This window comes from Procambarus clarkii, chromosome 94 (genome assembly GCF_040958095.1).
Source record: "Procambarus clarkii isolate CNS0578487 chromosome 94, FALCON_Pclarkii_2.0, whole genome shotgun sequence".
Lineage (NCBI taxonomy): Eukaryota > Metazoa > Arthropoda > Malacostraca > Decapoda > Cambaridae > Procambarus > Procambarus clarkii.
In genome coordinates, this window is record NC_091243.1 from 15,319,614 (window position 1) to 15,342,277 (window position 22,664).

A 22,664-nucleotide genomic window follows, 5' to 3' on the forward strand; every position below is an offset into this window, starting at 1 on the left:
CCCGCGGCCCGGTCTCTGATCTTTCCACACTCTTTTTGCCAGACCTTCCCTGCTATTTCCATCTTTTAACAATATTTACCCACTCTCCACTCTCTACGCCAGAGTTATACACCACCTACATGAGACCAATTCTCGGGCATGCAGCATCAATGTGGAATCTTTATACCTAAAAGAGATCAAAATCAACGTAGAAAATATAAAATGATATGACATGAGAGTCAAGCTCCCAAGTCCAGGAATGAGCTGCCAGGAAGCATCGAAGAACCAAGACTTCATCATGATGGAGAAGCAATAAGTGGGACATGATAAGGGCATACATGATACCTATAAGTGCACAGAGACGCAATGTTCACAGTGAGGAACAGCTGGACGAAGGGACAGAGATGGGAAATACTCACAAATGATCCATAAGTATCAGAAATAATTTCTTCAGTACACAATAACAATAACGTGATATGTTGATGAGTCCATAGAGCAGAAAGGCAGGATCAAACCCACGTCTCGTGCGAGTCTGGGGGGGCCCAATGACAGTAGTTCGATCCCATCAAAGGGCACGAGTTAGTCTATGCTACATCCTCAGTTTTCACCAATACAGTTTTCAACGTAAACCAAACCAGGAAAAAAAGCAGAATCATTGCAATCAAGTACAGAAATTTCGAACATGACGACTGCAAGAACGTCTAGGTGAGTACATGTAGGTAAGCCGCTCCTTCCCCCTTCCCCTCCCCTTTCTCCCCCCTTCCCCTAACCCCCCCTCCCCACCCACCACCCCCGCTCACTCACTCAGTATATCAACTCGTCCTTCGTGGGATGTCAGCCTGTCAGTCAGCCGTGGAAGTTGGATTTAAATCATTAAGTTGCTGTCAGTCAGGCTATTACACTGACGGAGAGGCGCGTGACGCCTTTTTTCCTCCTGCTGCCTCTACTACCCCTGCTGCCTCTACCGCCCCTGCTGCCTCTACCGCCCCTGCTGCCTCTACCATCCCTGCTGCCTCTACTACCCCTGCTGCCTCTACCGCCCCTGCTGCCTCTACCGCCCCTGCTGCCTCTACCATCCCTGCTGCCTCTACCGCCCCTGCTGCCTCTACCGCCCCTGCTGCCTCTACCGCCCCTGCTGCCTCTACCTTCCCTGCTGCCTCTACCGCCCCTGCTGCCTCTACTACCCCTGCTGCCTCTACCGCCCCTGCTGCCTCTACCGCCCCTGCTGCCTCTACCACCCCTGCTGCCTCTACTGCCCCTGCTGCCTCTACCGCCCCTGCTGCCTCTACCGCCCCTGCTGCCTCTACAACCTCTGCTGCCTCTACCATCCCTGCTGCCTCTACCCCCCCTGCTGCCTCTACCACCCCTGCTGCCTCTACCACCCCTGCTGCCTCTACCATCCCTGCTGCCTCTACCACCCCTGCTGCCTCTACTACCCCTGCTGCCTCTACCGCCCCTGCTGCCTCTACCGCCCCTGCTGCCTCTACCACCCCTGCTGCCTCTACAACCTCTGCTGCCTCTACAACCTCTGCTGCCTCTACCGTCCCTGCTGCCTCTACAACCTCTGCTGCCTCTACCGCCCCTGCTGCCTCTACAACCTCTGCTGCCTCTACCGCCCCTGCTGCCTCTACCACCCCTGCTGCCTCTACCGCCCCTGCTGCCTCTACCATCCCTGCTGCCTCTACCACCCCTGCTGCCTCTACCGCCCCTGCTGCCTCTACCACCCCTGCTGCCTCTACCATCCCTGCTGCCTCTACCGCCCCTGCTGCCTCTACCATCCCTGCTGCCTCTACCGCCCCTGCTGCCTCTACAACCTCTGCTGCCTCTACAACCTCTGCTGCCTCTACCACCCCTGCTGCCTCTACCATCCCTGCTGCCTCTACCATCCCTGCTGCCTCTACAAACTCTGCTGCCTCTACAACCTCTGCTGCCTCTACCGCCCCTGCTGTCTCTACAACCTCTGCTGCCTCTACCCTCCCTGCTGCCTCTACCACCCCTGCTGCCTCTACCACCCCTGCTGCCTCTACCACCCCTGCTGCCTCTACCATCCCTGCTGCCTCTACAACCTCTGCTGCCTCTACAACCTCTGCTGCCTCTACCGTCCCTGCTGCCTCTACAACCTCTGCTGCCTCTACCACCCCTGCTACCTCTACAACCTCTGCTGCCTCTACCACCCCTACTGCCTCTACTATCCCTGCTGCCTCTACCATCCCTGCTGCCTCTACAACCTCTGCTGCCTCTACCATCTCTGCTGCCTCTACAACCTCTGCTGCCTCTACCACCCCTGCTGCCTCTACAACCCCTTCTACCTCAACCACCTAGCTACCTCCACTCCTGGTGACAGAAAAGCTTAGAGAATTCTGAAAAAAAGCTAAATGTAGTCACAATACACACACAAAAAGAACAGACTGCAGGCACTAAAATACAGACCAATGTTGAGTGCTGGAAAAAAGAAATCAAGTTGAGAATAATTAACCACTTGGAGAGAATAAACTTTGTAACCTTAGAGCAGCGTAAATTTAATAGGGAGAATTGTGCCTGACAAACTTGTTAGAGTTCTATGACAAGGTTACTAAAATATGGTAGATAAAAGGTGGAAGGCTAGATTGCATTTTCCCAGATTATCAAAAAGGATTTGACACAGTTCCCGAAGAAAGGTTGGTGTACAAGATGAAGAAGCAAGTAGGGATATAACTCTGACGACATTAAACTGGTTGAGGGACTATCTTGAGATGATTTCGGGCTTTTAGTGTCCCCGCGGCCCGGTCCTCGACCAGGCCTCCACCCCCAGGAAGCAGTCCGTGACAGCTGACTAACACCCAAGTACCTATTTTACTGCTAGGTAACAGGGGCATAGGGTGAAAGAAACTCTGCCCATTGTTTCTCGCCGGCGCCTGGGATCGAACCCAGGACCACAGGATCACAAGTCCAGCGTGCTGTCCGCTCGGCCGACCGACCGGGACTATATGAAAGACAGAAACCAGTCACAGTTATAGACGAGAGTTAGAGCTGGTAGAAGGTAAATAGCGGAATCTCCCAAGGGTCGGTCCTGGGGCCCCGACTGTTTCTAATTTATGTGAATGACCAACACGAGGGATTGCGGCTCCTGAATGCCAATGTTTGCAGACGATGCAAAGCTAACGAGGAATGTGAAAACGTGACGATTGCACAGTTACAGGGCGACCTTGACAAACTCAAGGACTGGCCAAACAAATGGTTGTTAGAAATCAATCACAAAAATTGTAAGGTATTGAAAATGAGAAAGGGAGTAAGGAGACCATAAGGTATCAACACCAAAGGTATCATCATCTGAAGGTGTTAACACCACAGGTTGGGCAACTTAAAGAGTCGGAGAAAGAAAATAATTTGGATGTAGTTATAATTTCAATATTGTTTCCAGAGACCCACACAAACACGGCAACATATGGAATACTGGCAAACATTTGAATGTCATTTAGAAACCTGGACAAGGCATCTTTCAAGGCAATCTGCTCAGCCTTTGTTAGACTAATACTGGAATATGTGGCAACGACCTGGAATCCACACCAAGACTGCCACCTGCGGTACAATATTGTAAAATAAAACGGTACTATTTGAAAATAACGGTACTTTGGTCCTTTATTAAGAAAAAAATGTCCTATTACGGTACATTGGACCCAGAAGCGGTACAATGATTATGTACCACAAGGATATGTATGGTGTTGAACATGTCATCTTCAAACACACCTCCACTATTACCTTCTCTCCCCCATAAACAATATTTATATAGTTAGAGAAGACCTGCAGACGAGGAGTCACACTAACGTGGCTGAAATATGTTGACCAGACCACACACTAGAAAGTGAAGGGACGACGACGTTTCGATCCGTCCTGGACCCTTCACAATCGACTTAAGAATGGTCCAGGACCGACCGAAACGTCGTCGTCACTTCACTTTCTAGTGTGTGATCTGGTCAAAACATAGAAGACCTCCTCAGGAATCTACTGACCACCCAGCAAGTACACTTTATTCCACAACATAATTTAGGGCTAAAACCAACTGTCTAAATACCAGGTACACCGAGATCCTGAGTAAAACTCTCGGTGAGTACCTGAACTCATCTTGTTAACATCCTGCAGCTGATGTAAAACGTACGTGATTGGTCCGTTGTCCAGTTGAGTCGGCAACGTTATTTGCCTAACGATGAGATGAACAATTTTACCTTCGCTCCGATTGGTCCAGCGCCTGACGAGGAACTCGTGAACCGGAACCAAACCCCAGATAATTCCGCAAGAACATCTTGGTGAATCGTGCGTAGTTGTCGTCTTATAGTTCCTAAAACCCTTCGTAACACAACCACTTAAGAAGAAATGCCATTTCCAGCAGTAAATGTTATAACAGGAAAAAGAAATCCTTAAGATAAGTTAATTCACCAATTTTTGGACATTAGACAAATTTTCAAAATGTCACATTTGACCAAGTGAGTTGTTCCTCAATATGTCACTTGTGTGTTCGTAAGATCAAGGTGCTGCTTGACACAGCTACCGGAGCTACAGACCATTACATTACATTTCATTACATTATTTAACATTACATTACATTACAGAGCGAAGACCATTAGTCTCCAACCATTACAGTTCTCAGTGGAGTTAGAGGTGTACCATTGAATGGTTCAGACAGTTCCCTGGTAAAACACTGTACCGTTTTCAACCATGACGGCCATTTCATAACGGTACAAACAGTTCGGCGAAAAGTTACGATTGAAGACAATTATAACAACACAGGGGCACGTAATGCCCCTATGTTGCGTGCACGCGATTGCACGCAAATTGACACTGATAGATAATTAGGTAAATTTAATCTGGATTGTGTGTGTGCGTGCAAAATAAGGATATTTATTTTAATTAATACAAAATAATATTGAAGAGAAATTATAAAACTGCTACTATAGTTTTACATAAATTTTCTTCCACAAAATTTGTCAATCATCTCTAGTGAGCTGATTTATTAGAAGCTGGGTGGAGGTAAGCACGTAGCTAGACAGAAAAGAAATACCGTTAATGGGGAAACATCTTTCTACACATATATTTTTGGGAGCACATGAATGCAGTAATTGTGGATACACATTGCGTGAGAATGTTTATCAACAGGAATATTGGTGAATATGCAACATTAAATGATTGTGTTATCCAATTTGATGTTAGCTTTCGATATGAGTGAAGAGTCGAAAGGAAAAATAAATTGACAAGTAATGCAGTGATACAGCAAGTGGAACAAGCACTATGAACAACAGCAGTGGGAGCCAGCATACAACCGTGAAGAACTACAGTAGGAGCCAGCACACCAACATGAAGAACTGCAGTAGGAGCCAGCATACAACCGTGAAGAACTACAGTAGGAGCCAGCACACCAACATGAAGAACTACAGTAGGAGCCAGCATACAACCGTGAAGAACTACAGTAGGAGCCAGCACACCAACATGAAGAACTACAGTAGGAGCCAGCATACAACCGTGAAGAACTACAGTAGGAGCCAGCACACCAACATGAAGAACTGCAGTAGGAGCCAGCACACCAACATGAAGAACTACAGTAGGAGCCAGCACACCAACATGAAGAACTACAGTAGGAGCCAGCACACCAACATGAAGAACTACAGTAGGAGCCAGCACACCACCGTGAAGAACTACAGTAGGAGCCAGCACACCAACATGAAGAACTACAGTAGGAGCCAGCACACCAACATGAAGAACTACAGTAGGAACCAGCACACCAACGTGAAGAACTACAGTAGGAGCCAGCACACCACCGTGAAGAACTACAGTAGGAGCCAGCACACCAACATGAAGAACTACAGTAGGAACCAGCACACCAACGTGAAGAACTACAGTAGGAGCCAGCACACCACCGTGAAGAACTACAGTAGGAGCCAGCACACCAACATGAAGAACTACAGTAGGAGCCAGCACACCACCGTGAAGAACTACAGTAGGAGCCAGCACACCAACATGAAGAACTGCAGTAGGAGCCAGCACACCAACATGAAGAACTACAGTAGGAGCCAGCACACCAACGTGAAGAACTACAGTAGGAGCCAGCACACCAACATGAAGAACTACAGTAGGAGCCAGCACACCAACATGAAGAACTGCAGTAGGAGCCAGTACACCAACATGAAGAACTACAGTAGGAGCCAGCACACCAACGTGAAGAACTACAGTAGGAGCCAGCACACTAACGTGAAGAACTACAGTAGGAGCCAGCACACCAACATGAAGAACTACAGTAGGAGCCAGCACACCAACATGAAGAACTACAGTAGGAGCCAGCACACCAACATGAAGAACTACAGTAGGAACCAGCACACCAACGTGAAGAACTACAGTAGGAGCCAGCACACCACCGTGAAGAACTACAGTAGGAGCCAGCACACCAACATGAAGAACTACAGTAGGAGCCAGCACACCATCGTGAAGAACTACAGTAGGAGCCAGCACACCAACATGAAGAACTACAGTAGGAGCCAGCACACCAACGTGAAGAACTACAGTAGGAGCCAGCACACCAACATGAAGAACTACAGTAGGAGCCAGCACACCAACATGAAGAACTACAGTAGGAGCCAGCACACCAACATGAAGAACTGCAGTAGGAGCCAGCACACCACCGTGAAGAACTACAGTAGGAGCCAGCACACCAACATGAAGAACTACAGTAGGAGCCAGCACACCAACATGAAGAACTACAGTAGGAGCCAGCACACCAACATGAAGAACTGCAGTAGGAGCCAGCACACCAACGTGAAGAACTACAGTAGGAGCCAGCACACCAACATGAAGAACTACAGTAGGAGCCAGCACACCAACATGAAGAACTGCAGTAGGAGCCAGCACACCAACGTGAAGAACTACAGTAGGAGCCAGCACACCACCGTGAAGAACTACAGTAGGAGCCAGCACACCAACATGAGAAACACCAGATTAAGACCTCACGCCCCTCTGTGGCCGAGTGATAAAGAGCGGCCCATGTTGCGTGCTCCAAGCACGACACCTGATCCTTGGCCCGGCCGGCGGTGACATAGCACAGCGGCCGAAGCAGAAGGTGCGGTAATACTGCCACTTGCAGACTTTGCGGCCCGTCCACACTGGGTCCGGACTGACACAAATCACTTTGCGTTTTTATGCTTTCCGTGGAGGCTGGTGCCTCCCCCTTTATTACTGCTCCCCGTGTAGGTTTTTACCCCTCGAGCGCTGCGGGAGTTTTGGACGCACCTTTCTCAAACTTTTACAGCGGGAGTCAGGTATTACAAAGACTAATGATGGGTTGTTAAAAATTTGCCTAGCACATAAGTTGCAGCGGGAGCTCACAGCACTCACCTGTCGGGGGTAATTGAAAGAAAATGGAAGACTGTGGCGCTCTATCTCACGTATTGCCATTAAGCAACTCGACAGTCATTATGAGATGTATAATTCAACGCCAAACTTCTCATCTCTCTCTCTCTCTCTCTCTCTCTCTCTCTCTCTCTCTCTCTCTCTCTCTCTCTCTCTCTCTCTCTCTCTCTCTCTCTCTCTCTCTCTCTCTCTCTCTCTCTCTCTCTCTCTCTCTCTCTCTCTCTCTCTCTCTCTCTCTCTCTCTCTCTCTCTCTCTCTCTCTCTCTCTCTCTCTCTCTCTCTCTCTCTCTCTCTCTCTCTCTCTCTCTCTCTCTCTCTCTCTCTTTCTGTTGCTGGTGAATGTGAAGTGCCGTCTGGCCCTTCAGGAGAAGCATTACATATTTGTAGAGCTCACTCCCGTTAATAAATCCTGGAGTTTTATGGGAGCTGTTGGACCACAAGGGAGTAATTTAATAGGACGCAGAAGCCGGGTCTGGTGTGAGTGGTAGTGCTAACTAGGCCGGAGAGACTCCTGCCAGCAACCTGATCCCAGCCCTCAACGCCACCCCGCCGGATTCCTAAACACGTTTCAGAATATTTTTTCTCCTTTCGTTTCAAACAAATGTTACAGCAACCTTCCTCAAGTGACCAAACATACCATTATTTCTTGGCTACAGGGAACCAGACTCTAGAATATAGGATACAGGAAAGTCTAGACTCTTACAATGTTTGTATTCAAATGTATTCCGCTGTATGATAAACAACGACAGTCAGTGTCCTCCTACCATCCTCAAGTCTTAAGATGTCTTAAGACTCTTAAGACTCGTCTTAAGTCTTAAGACTCGGTCGCGTCGTAGCTTGGAGAATGGTATAACTAGCGAGAGCAGGACTATTTTTATTAAATAGTTTACGATCAGAGGTTCTTAGAGGTTGTCTATAATGATGTTGACCAGACTACACACTAGAAAGTGAAGGGACGACGACGTTTCGGTCCGTTCTGGTACCATTCTCAAGTCGATTGTGAGATAATCGACCCCCACAATCGACTTGAGAATGGTACCAGAACGGACCGAAACGTCGTCGTCCCTTCACTTTCTAGTGTGTGATCTGGTCAACATATTTCAACCACGTTATTGTGACTCCTCGTCTGCATGTGTCTATAACAATATTAACGAAATTTCGAAGGCCTTAACCTATTTAATATATATAGACTTAGTCGGCACGATCGACGAATATATGCACAGGTTTCGTACATGAACACGTAAATGCTTGATAAATCCTTTCTTAGGGCTGCTGTGCTTCCACAGGACGCCACGTTCGGCGCTCTGGTGCTTCTTCAGGACGCAAGTTTCAGGGTTGCTGTGACAATCCAAAAAGCTGATGAGCTTCAGGGCTTTCCTAGGACGCTAGACTCAGCATTTTCCCAGAACGCTAGGCTCAGGGCTTTCCCAGAGCACTAGGATTAGGGTTTCCCCTAGGACGCTGAGGTGAAAAGATACTATTATTTCTTGACTAGGGAACCAGACTCTAGAATATTGGATACAGAAAACCAGACTCTTAGAATAGGACGCCTGGTTTAGGGCTTGTTTAGGACGCCGGGTTTAGGGGTTTCCCTACGACGCCAGGGTCAGGGCTTCGCGAACGGTGGGTTCAGGCTTCTCCTGCTTCCCAAGTGGATGATCCTCATTATAATTAGCATTGAGAACATTTCTCACCTCCACACGGCGCCCAACATTATCCTGCTCTACTGAATGGGTAAGTAACATGGTTTCTTCGTTATATTCTGCACTTCTTTTCTTCTTGAGACGAGAAGGAAAGTGGGGAATATGATGAAGAAGGAAGAGAGGGAAGGGAGAAGGAATGGTGCCAGCCACTTCGGCTGCGACGGTAGAGCGACGGTCTTGCTTCATGCAGGTCTGCGTTTAATCCCCGACCGTCCAAGTGGTTGGGCACCAATCCTTTCCCCTCATTCCGTCCCAAGTCCTTATCTTGATCCCTTCCAAGTGCTATATAATCGTAAAGGCTCGGCGCTCTTATCCCGGTACTTCCCTTCCTTTCAGTCAAGATCAGTGCCTTCGGAGCACTTCCTGCAAGCTTCCTTCTTTCCTACCATCTCCTCCTTTTGGCTAGTAGCTCCAAGACCACTAGCTAGCTGGACCAGGCTAGTAGCCATGAGACTATACTAGCATGACCAGCTACTCTCATCGCGATCAACCAGATCGCTGGTTCACTTAACCAGCATTTCGACCAACTGGAAACTGGAATTCTATTTATGTGACCTATCGCGTGCTAGAGAGCATATCCCGTTCTCACGAGCGTTTCCAACGTCAAGAAACCCTCGTGCTAATGTGGCCTAACCTAACCAATCAGAGGACCCACGAACGGGACGTTATGCTAGTTTCGCGAGCCGATTCTATTTGCTGGTTCATTAGTTTTTGTTCTTTGGTAAACGTCGAAATGCGACGTGCTATACCGAGGACTGGTTGCAGGTAATTCCCAGTTAACTGAATATTCTCTATCCCGTCGTTATCACGAATTTTTTTCCTTTCTTCCCTTTTATAGGGGATCCCTTCCTCCAGCATCACCCCCTCCCTTTCTCCCCCACCTCTTCACCCCCACACCTTCTCCCTTCCCACACATTCTCTCCAGTTCCAAAGGCGTCAGCTGATGGCTAATTTACACCGCCTCGTTTACAGCGTGGTGTTTACAGATACTGTCGACCAGTTTGTTTACACAGGCTCAAGATGGCCGGCCCAGGACCACACACACACTCACCCTCCTCTCTCCCCCTACTTCCTCCCACTCCCCCCCCTCTCTCTCTCTCTCTCTCTCTCTCTCTCTCTCTCTCTCTCTCTCTCTCTCTCTCTCTCTGTCTCTCTCTGTCTCTCTCTCTCTCTCTCTCTCTCTCTCTCTCTCTCTCTCTCTCTCTCTCTCTCTCTCTCTCTGTCTCTGTCTCTCTCTCTCTCTCTCTCTCTCTCTCTCTCTCTCTCTCTCTCTCTCTCTCTCTCTCTCTCTCTCTCTCTCTCTCTCTCTATCTATCTCCCCCCTCTCTCTCTCTATCTCCCCCTCTCTCTCTCTCTCTCTCTCTCTCTCTCTCTCTCTCTCTCTCTCTCTCTCTCTCTCTCTCTCTCTCTCTCTCTCTCTCTCTCTCTCTCTCTCTGTCTCTCTCTATCTCTCTCTGTCTCTCTCTCTCTCTCTCTCTCTCTCTCTCTCTCTCTCTCTCTCTCTCTCTCTCTCTCTCTCTCTCTCCGTTGTTATGACGTCTTGTCATTGTCCACCGTTTATTTTTTAAGTTCTCAAAGCTGAACAAAGAAATTGATGATTATTTTCGTATGTCCGTGGTTGTGTGTATATACATATATTTGTTCCTGGGAAAATTGAGCTTCAGCTGTTGGGTCTCGCCTCGCTCATAGGCCCCCAAGCCCGTTTTTGCCATTTGATGTTTGTAACATTCACTTCTTAGTGCAATCGTTTTATTTCCAACGTTTATTTCCTTTTGCCTTATTTTCCCTCTTTGTCTCATCCCAAATCCTTCTTCTGATGCTGTTGTTGTGTTTAGATTCAGCTACTCCGAACAAAATGTTGCAAGTAGCACGGGCTATGGTGAGCCCGTAACTTACCTGGCACAGGAGCGGGGCAAGTAGCACGGGCTATGGTGAGCCCGTAGTGGACTTACCTGGCACAGAAGCGGGTGCTGTCTATGTTATCCTGATTGTTGTTATAGATTCAGCTACTCGGAACAAGTGGCAAGTAGCACGGTGTATGGTGAGCCCGTAACTTACCTGGCACAGAAGCGGGTGCTGTTGGCGCTGTCTCCTGATAATTTTCTTCCTTTCCACCTCTCCCTCTCTTGCTCTATGTCACGACTTGATATCGGTCTAGGATGGACCGATATCTCGTCAAGATAATATGTTATGTGTGAGTTCGGTAATTTGGCACTTACAATATTTGTTTAGGTTATTTCTGATCCTCATTCGATTATTTCTGTTCTACCCTTGGTTATGTTCCATCTACGTTAAATAGTCTGTTCAACGTTGCTTCAAATTTTTTTTCTCTAAGTATTTTGTATGTAGTTGTCATGTCCTTCATTTTTCTTTCTTTCAGTGATATGTATATTATCCATCTCATCATTGGAACTTTTCTTGAGGTAAACTTCTAAGACTTTTTCCAGCTTTATTTTCAATTTAATGAGATATAGGCTTCAAGCTGGCCCCGTATTTTCCTGAACTGATGAGATGTATGAAGTATACAAGGTCTTAGATGAATAGATTCATACTTCTTATGACTGTCCTAAGGTTGGCCAGCCTTGCATAATCATCTGATGATGAACAAATCCACAAGGGCCGTGACGAGGGTTCGAATCAACGTCGAACCCTCGTCGAACCCTCGTCGAACCTGTACTCACCTAATTGTGGTTTTGGGGGGTTGAGCTTTGGCTCTTTGGTCCCGCCTCTCAAACGTCAATCAACTGGTGTACAGATTCATGATCGTTGTGTGATCGTGATGATGATGATCTTCATGATGATTGTGTAATCGTCGTCGACGATCGTCGAACCTGTGTGATGATCTGATGATGTCTGTTTGATGTGAACTTCGCGAGACGGGCTTGCAGTGTTGTCAATAGAAAAGTCTTTACCCCCTTGTTTCTAGGAATGTTTTTCCTTCCATACGGTACTTTAACTATCTGTTCCCATCATATTATTTTGCACTTGCTTGACAAGACTAACAAGTGTTAGTCGTCACTTGTTGGACTAATCAGTTTGTCCAAGGGAAGGGAACTATCAGGGGGAAAGCGTCAAGTCATCACGACTATATAGCACTGGGAAGGGGTCAGGATAAGGATTTGGGATGGGACGGAGGGAAGGAATGGTGCCCAACCACTTGAACGGTCGGGGATTGAACGCCAACCTGCAAGGAAGCGAGACCGTCGCTCTACCGTGCAGCCCAAGTGGTTGGACTCAGTTTGTCCAAACTGTCCTGTGGTTTCTTGGAACATACGCCAATCGTATTGGCGTATGTCTTTCAATTGGAGACTTTCAGCGCCGTGGAGAGGGTGGACCTGCTGGAACAACCCAGCGGGTTTTCTTCCTATTGGGGAGTGTTGTACATGCTGCTATGGCGGTGTGTCCATTCACAAGATGAGTGGCGCTGCCCAATAAACTCGCCCCTCGGGGCAAAATTTAAAAAATTTAAAATTTAGCTTCTCCCCTGAATCAACCTACCCTGGCTTTGCGCCCTGGTGAGGCCACTCCAGACCGACAACCAGAGCGCAACTCCATAGTCTCCTGGGACTGATGGATGCCTACTACTACTACTACTCCTGTGGTACTACTACTCTTGTACTCTTCCACTACATTAATGGAAGTGGAAGCTTGCATCATCAGCAGCAGTCCACCTGTGTCCATTCACATTTGTGTACATCGCCAGCAGTCGCTGAGAGGAAGGAAGGCTATTGTCCTTGGATGAATATTTAATTACGACATGTTTTAGCCGTATGTCACACTCTAAGTATCACTGCGCCTCTCTGAAATCTCTCCTCGAACTGAGACCCTATTTTTACCTTGTTTGGAAATTCCCCATCACCCCTGTTTTTATTTCCAACTTGTACATGTGTCTCATGTGGCCATTGCCCACCGTTCCCTGTCTTGCCTGATTTATGAAGCCCGGTTATAATGCGTTCCGAGGCGTTGTTGAGACGAAACAATTGCTGGTATATTTATTTTCCAAATTTCTTGCAATGAAATCTAGCGTTTTGTTTAAATTTTTTTGCTTGGAGCTAAACATTACTTTACGTACTAACGTTGGCTACTAATGACCATAATGACCACTCAGAGGTCATTCTCTTAATTTATCTCGACTAGAGGTTTACTAACATTTTTGGGGTATGTTTAACATCAGCCAAAGTGAGTTTCTTCACCGTTTTGAAAACTGCAACTCATTCTGCCCATCACCGACGACGTTAGCTCCTCCAGGCTCGTATTCATCAAGCATATACGTGTCTACTTAAGAGACTTGACCATCTTTCCACGCTCATGGCGGCTGAGTCTGTATATATACAGCATCTTGCGGGCTCCGAAGCGTTACGATGTTGTCTTGAGGTTATCTTGAGATGATTTCGGGGCTTAGTGTCCCCGCGGCCCGGTCCTCGACCAGGCCTCCACCCCCCAGGAAGCAGCTCATGGCAGCTGACTAACTCCCAAGTACCTATTTACTGCTAAAGTTTACTGTTATTTACCGATAACAATAATATAGGAGGACTGGACCTAAAATGTTTGTAGGCAAAGGGGGCGGCTTGAAGACACTAGCTTGGCTTGGGAAGCCAAGAGTAGCCAGTGTGTGAGCTCGATAAGATTGTGTTACTGTAGCCTGTAGAAGATGGAAGTAACGAGGGACGCTCGGCAAGATCCATCACCTGCTCTCAATGATTGTGACATTAAGCTGGCAAGATAGGTGTCAAACTACGGGATCTCCATAGCCCGTGCTACTTGGAACTTTTTGTTCCAGGTAGCGAATTTTAAACAGCAGCAACGATAGGTGTCGCGAAGAGCGTCATTGATGCATATGGCATATCAGAGCTCTACCAGGCACCATCTTGGTTTTTCAGATATAATAAATTCTAAGATAACTACAACATGACATTTATCTCATTATAAGTTTAAATATTTCAATATTAATAAAATACTTCCAATCAGTTTTATATGTTGATTGTGAGTATGACTCCTTGAGGCTACCTTGAGGTGCTTCCGGGGCTTAGTGTCCCCGCGGCCCGGTCGTCGACCAGGCCTCCTGGTTGCTGGACTGATCAACCAGGCTGTTAGACGCGGCTGCTCGCAGCCTGACTCCAAGGAAGCTAATTAATGGTATGATGATGAGTGGTATCTTACTACTAGGAAGAGATTGTATGGTTAGGATTGGGATAGATTGGTACCTAGGTGGAGGGGAGCCAGTTCCTCACCAACCATGTTGGGTAATTGACATCAACTAGGGTTCCCGCTGACCACAACCCGCCCCTAAGCGACCCCCACATTAACCATGTTCCAGTCGGTCGCAATACCTTCTGCATCCTAATCCTTCCATGCAACTAGCTTGCACCAACCACCAGGTATCTCAATTTCTTCATCCAACCACTAAGACACCCCTCCACACCCCCACCCCCAGCTTCCTCACTATCACCTTCATACCCCAGTAACCCCACTACCATCCCTCAACACTCCCCCCCCCCTAGCCGCACACCACCAGTATCACCCTACCACAATTCAGCACCCTACTCTAAACAAGAATATTGCCACTACTATCACAGTTACAGCCCCGCTCCTGTGCCAGGTAAGTCCACTACGGGCTCACCATAGCCCGTGCTACTTGCAGCAGCCACTACTATCCCTCTTCACCCCTACACACCACTACGCTGGTACCCCACCACAGCTGCATACCCTCACTACCAAAACTCAAAACCACCATCACTACCACAGGACTACCACAACCCAATACCATGTAGTACCTCCCCCCTTCACCCCACTCCATCCCAACGCAATCGAGGCACCACCAGTACCTCCTATTATCCAACCCATTGAATAAGGGGAAGGTACAGGGGAGTATTTGACCCCCCCCCCCCCCCACCTAGATAGCCCAGCATCCGCACTACCACCCAAATTCGCATCTAAACACTTTCAAAGCCCTCCACAGTGGCTACTACCACCCCAATAACTACCACTAAACACCTACCACACTCGAAAACCAACCACCATCGTCACTACCACTCCCCATATGTTTAACACATCTCTAACCCTGTCCATGGAGGACAGAAGAAAATGTATATATGCTGGTTAGCATTGTAAATGTGTGGCCACGTTTGTGGTAGAAAATAATAATAAAAAAAAAACTCCCCACGACCTCCACCAGCGTCCTGCACTCACCACTAACCACGAAACAAAGCCAGCTAAGCCAATCAATCTCTCCCTAAACAGATAATGACCAAACACTTACTAAAAACATAGCAGGAATTAATCACAGAGAATATACATGTTTAGGGAGCGGGAGTAGATTCCGCCATGCTGGCAATAGTGGGGTCCTCTGGTTCTGCCTGATTCAGCGAAGTGGCAAGAGAGGTTCTGCGGTTCTCCTTGTGTGGGCCGCAAGAGTTATGAGCCCGGCTATTGTGCGCGATTCGTCTTGGAGGCTAATTACTCTCAGGTAATGAACTAACCCCACATCATTAGGTAAACTCATTTCTGTGCAATGACGGGATTCAGAGATGAAATATGCATTGCATGAGTGTAAGATATTGAGGGGAAGAGTGTATAGGTGCACTTTATGTATTAGGGTTGGCATATGAGTGCATTTTGAGTGTGTATGTAGTCCGTGTGTGAGTATGGAGGTTTTATGAGGGGTGTACAAAGTGGAAAATTGTCGATGTGTGTGTGTGTGTGTGTGTATGACTCTTTGTTTACGTGAGTTGGGGGCATGTTTGGACAATATGCGTGTGTGTTTGAGTGTGTTGAAGTGTGTGTGTGTGAGCGGACTTGTTCATACAACTAGGTGTGTTAGTTGTTTGCGAGCCTTGAAGTGTGTGAGTCAGCGTATTCAGGCGATAGCAAGGAGGGCCTCTAGAAGACAAAAAACAAAAAAAATGGCCACAATGGCATGTGAGGAGAATACATTATTGTTAGTTTGCTGGTGTGTGTGTGTGTGTGTGTGTGTGTGTGTGTGTGTGTGTGTGTGTGTGTGTGTGTGTGTGTGTATGTGTGTGTGTGTGTGTGTGTGTGTGTAATTACCTAAGTGTAGTTACAGGATGAGAGCTACGCTCGTGGTGTCCCGTCTTCCCAGCACTCTTTGTCATATAACGCTTTGAAACTACTGACGGTCTTGGCCTCCACCACCTTCTCACCTAACTTGTTCCAACCGTCTACACACAACACACAACTGTGTGTGTGTGTGTGTGTGTGTGTGTGTGTGTGTGTGTGTGTGTGTGTGTGTGTGTGTGTGTGTGTGTGTGTGTGTGTGTGTACTCACCTATATACACTTATAGGCCGAATTTCAGATCCCGGGCCCTTCCTTTCCTCTGCAGATCCCCTTCGTCTAATTCATTCCACGTCTTCAGACTTTGCACATCGAAGAATTGCTACATTAAATCCCCAGACTCAATTATAATTCCTAGTTGTGTCCCTTCGATGTTGCTTTTCATCTTCTAGACATCTCGTCTTTAAACCCTTATATGTTGTGTGATAAATTTACCTCTTTCCGATATTTCCTTCAGTTTTTCTTATATTTCAGTCAGCCTTTCCTTATGTGAATAAATGACCCAATCCACAAAAATAAAAGGAAAGTGATGGTGTTTCGGTTCGTAATGGACCATTATGTGGCGACGTTTCGGTTCTTAATGGACCATTATGTGGCGATGTTTCGGTTCTTAATGGACCTTTATGTGGCGATGTTTCGGTTCTTAATGGACCTTTATGTGGCGACGTTTCGGTTCTTAATGGACCTTTATGTGGCGATGTTTCGGTTCTTAATGGACCTTTATGTGGCGATGTTTCGGTTCTTAATGGACCTTTATGTGGCGATGTTTCGGTTCTTAATGGACCTTTATGTGGCGATGTTTCGGTTCTTAATGGACCTTTATGTGGCGACGTTCCGGTCCGTCCTGGTCTCTCTATTCAACCACGCTATTGTGACATTTTATCTGCATATATTTAATTATTGTGGCAAATCTCTGGACTTTCTATATCATACTTGGTTTTTTTTTTAATTGAGTTTCCACGTTCGGGCTGCATATTGCAATACTGGTCTCACATTGGTGGCGTACAGGGCTCGGACGTTTGTTAGTTATTCATACGCAGATGATGTTTTGTTGATATGTTCTCTTGGTTTCGTATCTCCTCTTAAACATTAAAAAAAAAATCTTTGACTCGGCACCATGTTTACTGTTCGTACTGTACAGTATTTGTTTCTCTGTACCTCTTGTATCGATTCTCATTTTACACGCTCACACATAAAAATAATAAAAACATACAGACACACACAAAAAAAAAAAACACACACACAGAGGGCCGCTCGAAGCAACTGCCTGTTGGACTAAGCTCCATCACAAGTCAAGCCTGGCCTCTGGGCTGGGCTTGGGGCGTAGAAGAACTCCCAGAACGCCATACAGGTACAATCCAGGTACACAAACCCTGACAATCACTAATACCACACACACACACACACACCTCCAGTAATGTTAGTAACACCGAGAGGTTGTGACCCTCTCTCCTGCACCAAGCCCACCACAATTACGTTGATCATATATAGAACTGCGATTCATCCGTGTAATTCACAAGTGATATTTACGCAGGCAGACCCCTCCTTAAATGAGCGTAGGTGAGGCATGAATCCAGAGAAGATTGGTGTCACGGATAATTTGATTTTGGAGAGTTGGGTGGTGGCCTGGGCTGGGAGCGAGGGATGGATGTAATGTCGAGTTGCCTCCATATAAGTGGGTTGCTGTGGGAGTTATTTTCCCCCTCTTCCTCCTCCTTCCTACTTTATCTTTCTTTCCTTCCTCCCTCCCTTCGTCCCATCCCAAATTCCTTATCCTGACCCCTTACTTCCAAGTGCTATACAGTGGTAGTGGCTTGGTGCTTTCCCCCTGATAGTTCTCTTCCCTGCCTCTTCTTATTTCAATTTTTCTTATTTTATTTTCTTATTTCTTATTTTTCCTCCTCGCTTCCAGCACACACTTGTTCGTATATCTTCATGAGGGGAAACTTTTACATCAGAATAGTGTGTTCGTTTCTTGTGTTTTTCCTATTAGGAATGTTTTGTTTGTATACGGTACAGGACGCGGTACAGCATGGTACAGCATGCTGTACCATGCGATACAGGGGGCGTGGACAGCTGGGTGGACAGCGCTTCGGATTCGTAGTCATGAGGTTCCGGGTTCGATCCCCGGTGGAGGCGGAGACAAATGGGCAAAAATGTTTCTTTCACCCCTGATGCCCCCCCTGTTACCTAGCAGCAAATAGGTACCTGGGAGTTAGACAGCTGCTACGAGCTGCTTCCTGGGGGTGTGTAACAAAAAGAAGGCCTGGTCGAGGACTGGGCCATAGAGACGCTTAGCCCCGATATCATCTCAAGATAACCTCAAGAAGATACACGGGATGTCATTGACGGGGGGATGGAAAACAGGTGTTGTAGAGATTCTAGTGTTTCGTGACATGTGTCAAGCAGGTGTTGTAGGTGTTCTCCCCACAGGTGTTACTTTGCCAGATGTGTTTCGTATTCAGACGCCAATTACCTTCACTTTGGATTATCCGGACGCCAGTTATCATCAACATGAATTATCCGGATGTCCGTTACCTTCAGTCTGGAGTATTTGGAGGTCAGGTACCTTCCCTCTGGAGTATTTGGAGGTCAGTTACCTTCACTCTAGAGTATTTGGAGGTCAGTTATCTTCACTCTGGAGTATTTGGAGGTCAGTTACCTTCCCTCTGGAGTATTTGGAGGTCAGTTACCTTCACTCTAGAGTATTTGGAGGTCAGTTATCTTCACTCTGGAGTATTTGGAGGTCAGTTACCTTCACTCTGGAGTATTTGGAGGTCAGTTATCTTCACTCTGGAGTATTTGGAGGTCAGGTACCTTCACTCCGGATCCTGTGAGTCCCTTCTGAGTACCTCTCACTCCTGTCATTGCAAAACTTCTCTGGAAACTGTCGATTTACTGTAAGTTTGCTCCTGTTAGCGTTTATCTAGTAAACCGCGCGTTAACCGTCACTCCTGTCAATAAGTAACTTGTGAATCGTGAGTTACTGTCACTCGTGAACCTGCCTCGCGTCGGGTGAATGGAATTATCAGGAGAAAGCGCCAAGCCATTGCGACTATGTGAGTTCCCACAATTAAATTGAATGAGCTCTAAAGTAGATTGATCACTGATTGATTGATTGATCGCTGATAACTGTCTCTGAAAGCTGCCTCAGATTGGTGTCTCTACTAATGGTGAGAGAGGGACAGGTGGTACGAGTACCACTCTGTGGTAGGGGATGTGTGGTAAGGTATGGGTGTGAGGAATGAGTGTGAGGTAAAAGAGAGAGACAACTCGTATAGAAGGGGGATGTGGTGGCGATTTTGTTACGGTAGGGCTGTTGGATGCGAGCAGCCGCGTCCAACAGCCTGGTTGATCAGTCCAGCAACCAGGAGGCCTGGTCGACGACCGGGCGCGGGGACGCTGAGCCCCGAAAGCACCTCAAGGTAACCTCAAGGTAGTGAGGACTGACATGGGTGTCGTGGTAGTAATGTTCTGAGGTGAGTGGGGGGGGGGGCAGAGAGAGAGAGGTCTGACGGGGATGTGGTGGAGGGGTGTGGCCAGAGTGTGGCAGGTGTGGTATCTCCCCAGAGTGGAGGTGACTATCAAGTACAACCCACACAACTGGCTTAGAATGCCTTAGCGACAATCGACTTGAGAATGGTCCAGGACGGACCGAAACGTCGTCGTCCCTTCACTTTCTAGTGTGTGGTCTGGTCAACATATTTCAGCCATGTTATTGTGACTCCTCGTCTGCCATGCCTTAACTCACTGCTCTCTCTCCCAAACATCCCCCATTTGCTAACTAGGTTGTAAATACGGTGACATGTAATCGTTCCACCGTCCCCCACTCAATGGGAAGAAAGGACAGGCGAAAAGCACTATAAACAAATCAAACTATGAAACTAGCTCGCCGCAAATGTAACTTGCTTAACTTGGAGACTGTATTTGGGGATCGTTCTTGATCTCGCTGTCGATACATACATTAAACTGTGTAAATAGCTTACTCAGTTTCTGAGCCTCTTATGAGCCTATGTATCCATTTTTCCACTACGGCCCGCAGGATGGGTACGTGGTTGATACCTGGTAGATGGGGTTCTGGGAGTTCTTCTACTCCCCAAGCCCGGCCCGAGGCCAGGCTTGACTTGTGAGAGTTTGGTTCACTAGGCTGTTGCTTGGAGCGGCCCGCAGGCCCACATACCCACCACAGCCCGGTTGATCCAGCACTCCTTGGAGGAATAAATCTAGTTTCCTCTTGAAGATGTCCACGGTTGTTCCGTTGACATCTTCAAGAGGAAACTATGAGGTGCATCTTCAAGAGGATGGGTATGAGGTGCATATTAAAAGAATTAAACCCAAAAATGTTCACCTACACAAGAGACCGTGTTTGCAGGCGATGAGTCACAATAACGTGGCTGAAGTATGTTGACCAGACCACACACTAGAAGTTGAAGGGACGACGACGTTTCGGTCCGTCCTGGACCTTTCTGCTTGACCATCGACTTGAGATTGGTCCAGGACGGACCGAAACGTCTTCGTCCCTTCAACTTCTAGTGTGTGGTCTGGTCAACAGACCGTGTTTGTTGTTGTTAGATTATTGCTACAGTTTCCCTGGTCAATAGATAATGACAATACCTGACCTCGACCCCAAGGCCAGCAGGGTGGATGCTCAGTACCAGGACCTCTACCAACGGTAGTGTCAGTGGTATTAGAAGGCATCACATGTATCAAATATTTCATTATGCTCATGGAGACGATAGTACAAATGTGGTGACTCTAGCCTCTGCCTTCAAAATGTCCCTAGTAACCAAAAAACTCTGCACTCAAAGATTCACTCAAAGATGGACTCAAAGATAGCAACCCATTCAGTCCTTAAAAATTTCCTTATCCGTCCACAGCTAACCCTATCCATGAAGGACAAAAGAAAAATGTATATATGCTAGCCAGCATTGTAAATGTGTGGCCACGTCTGTTGTAGAAAATAATAATAATAATAATAAAAAGAAAAAGCCTTTAGTGAATCTATAATAATTTACTCAGAGAATTCCACCTTCTCTACGTGGACACTTCTGCCTCTCTACCTCCTTCAAGCCCTCAGAAACTTTTCCTCTCACCCTGAGTCCATCGATCCCCACAGCTCCCGTCTCTTCTCTATACAAGGTCTGCCTCCTCTCCTCTTCTCAATAAAAGAGCCTTCCGCCTCTGCTTTACAGTCACTTTAAGTATCGTGGTGTGGGAGTTAGTGGTAGTATTAATGTCGTGTTGGGGAAATTGTGGTGCTGTAGCTCCTGGTACCAAATATTCGCTCTCCACACCCCCCTCAACCCGCTGCCTTGGCGCCATTGGACATCTTCATTGTGCCGTGGGATTCTAGTTGGCCCCTTACGAGCCTTTCGGGACTTTCTCGCTGGTACTTAAGGTGTTACCCATGCAGCAAATTCTCTCGATTTGATACTCCGTAAAATAACCAACTGGTTAACCTGACTAGATACGCATGACGTCATACATCTCCCCCCCTCTCCTTAACCTATCAACGTCGATGCGTCGAAAACGTCAATATTTCGTTGTTTCAAATGTTTCAAAATGTCATTTATAAGGTATTGGTCGGTTCCTAAAGAAATGGTTGAGCCCAGAGTGGGGAGAGGCAGAGGGAGAGGAATGCAAAGTATTTCCCCAAGGGGAAAAATTTTGGACTATTTCTCTACCGTCAGACCCGATGGTGATGTACTACCACAACTACCAGCATCAACACTACTACTACTATCACCACTATTCGCACGTTACAACAGCCACCATTTGCACTATTTCAACCAAAGTCACCATTATTGGTCACCTACCACCACATGCTTCAAACCACAAACAGCGCCAGAGAGGCACCACACTATTGCCAACACCACCATAGAAACACCGCACCACCACCACCACTACCACCACTACCACCACCACTACCACTACCACCAGCATCTCCTCTGTTGCTGATACTCACATCTCCATCACCGCTGCAATGTTATTGATCCATGAAACTCTCCCCTCGATGACTGTTTGTTCTCCCTTCCATCTCCTCTCCCTTTCTTCCTCCCTCTCTCCCTTCCCCCTTTACTCTCACCCCGCCCCTCCCCCTCTCCTTCCTTGTCCTCCACTTCACTGGCATTGATTATCAAGTGATTCAGATGATAGCAAAGTTACTCAGTGATATCACAAGTTTACCTCAAATCCCCATTCATGGGGGTAAGTGCTTGACCTAACTGATGGGTGTATTAATCCTCAAAAAAAGGGGCGATTTCACCTTGTTACGTTAGGTTAGGGCCAGAGTTCCCTATAACTCTGATATTACGGCCACCGTTACCTATAACTCTGATGCTACAGACGGAACTATTTCCCGAATATAGTGGCATTTCATTGGCGAAAACTCGCATTATTTCTCTTCGCTGACATTGAAGACTATATGTTCTAAGATTGATATTTAATTCGTGGTGTTTCACTGTCTTATCGTGAGTACGTAGCATCATGTGTACAAGACGTAATTGCATTGTAAATGTTAGATTATAGATACTAATATC

General features: G+C 47.1%; 1 protein-coding gene across 1 annotated transcript; it reads left to right on the forward strand.

Annotated features, from left to right (window-relative positions):
- Nucleotides 1-5,505: 5,505 nt before the first annotated feature.
- LOC138360063 (putative uncharacterized protein DDB_G0282499) lies at nt 5,506-7,035 on the forward strand. The gene has a single exon (XM_069319998.1). It carries the CDS (start codon nt 5,506-5,508, stop codon nt 7,033-7,035), a length of 1,530 nt encoding a protein of 509 aa, XP_069176099.1.
- Nucleotides 7,036-22,664: the final 15,629 nt, after the last annotated feature.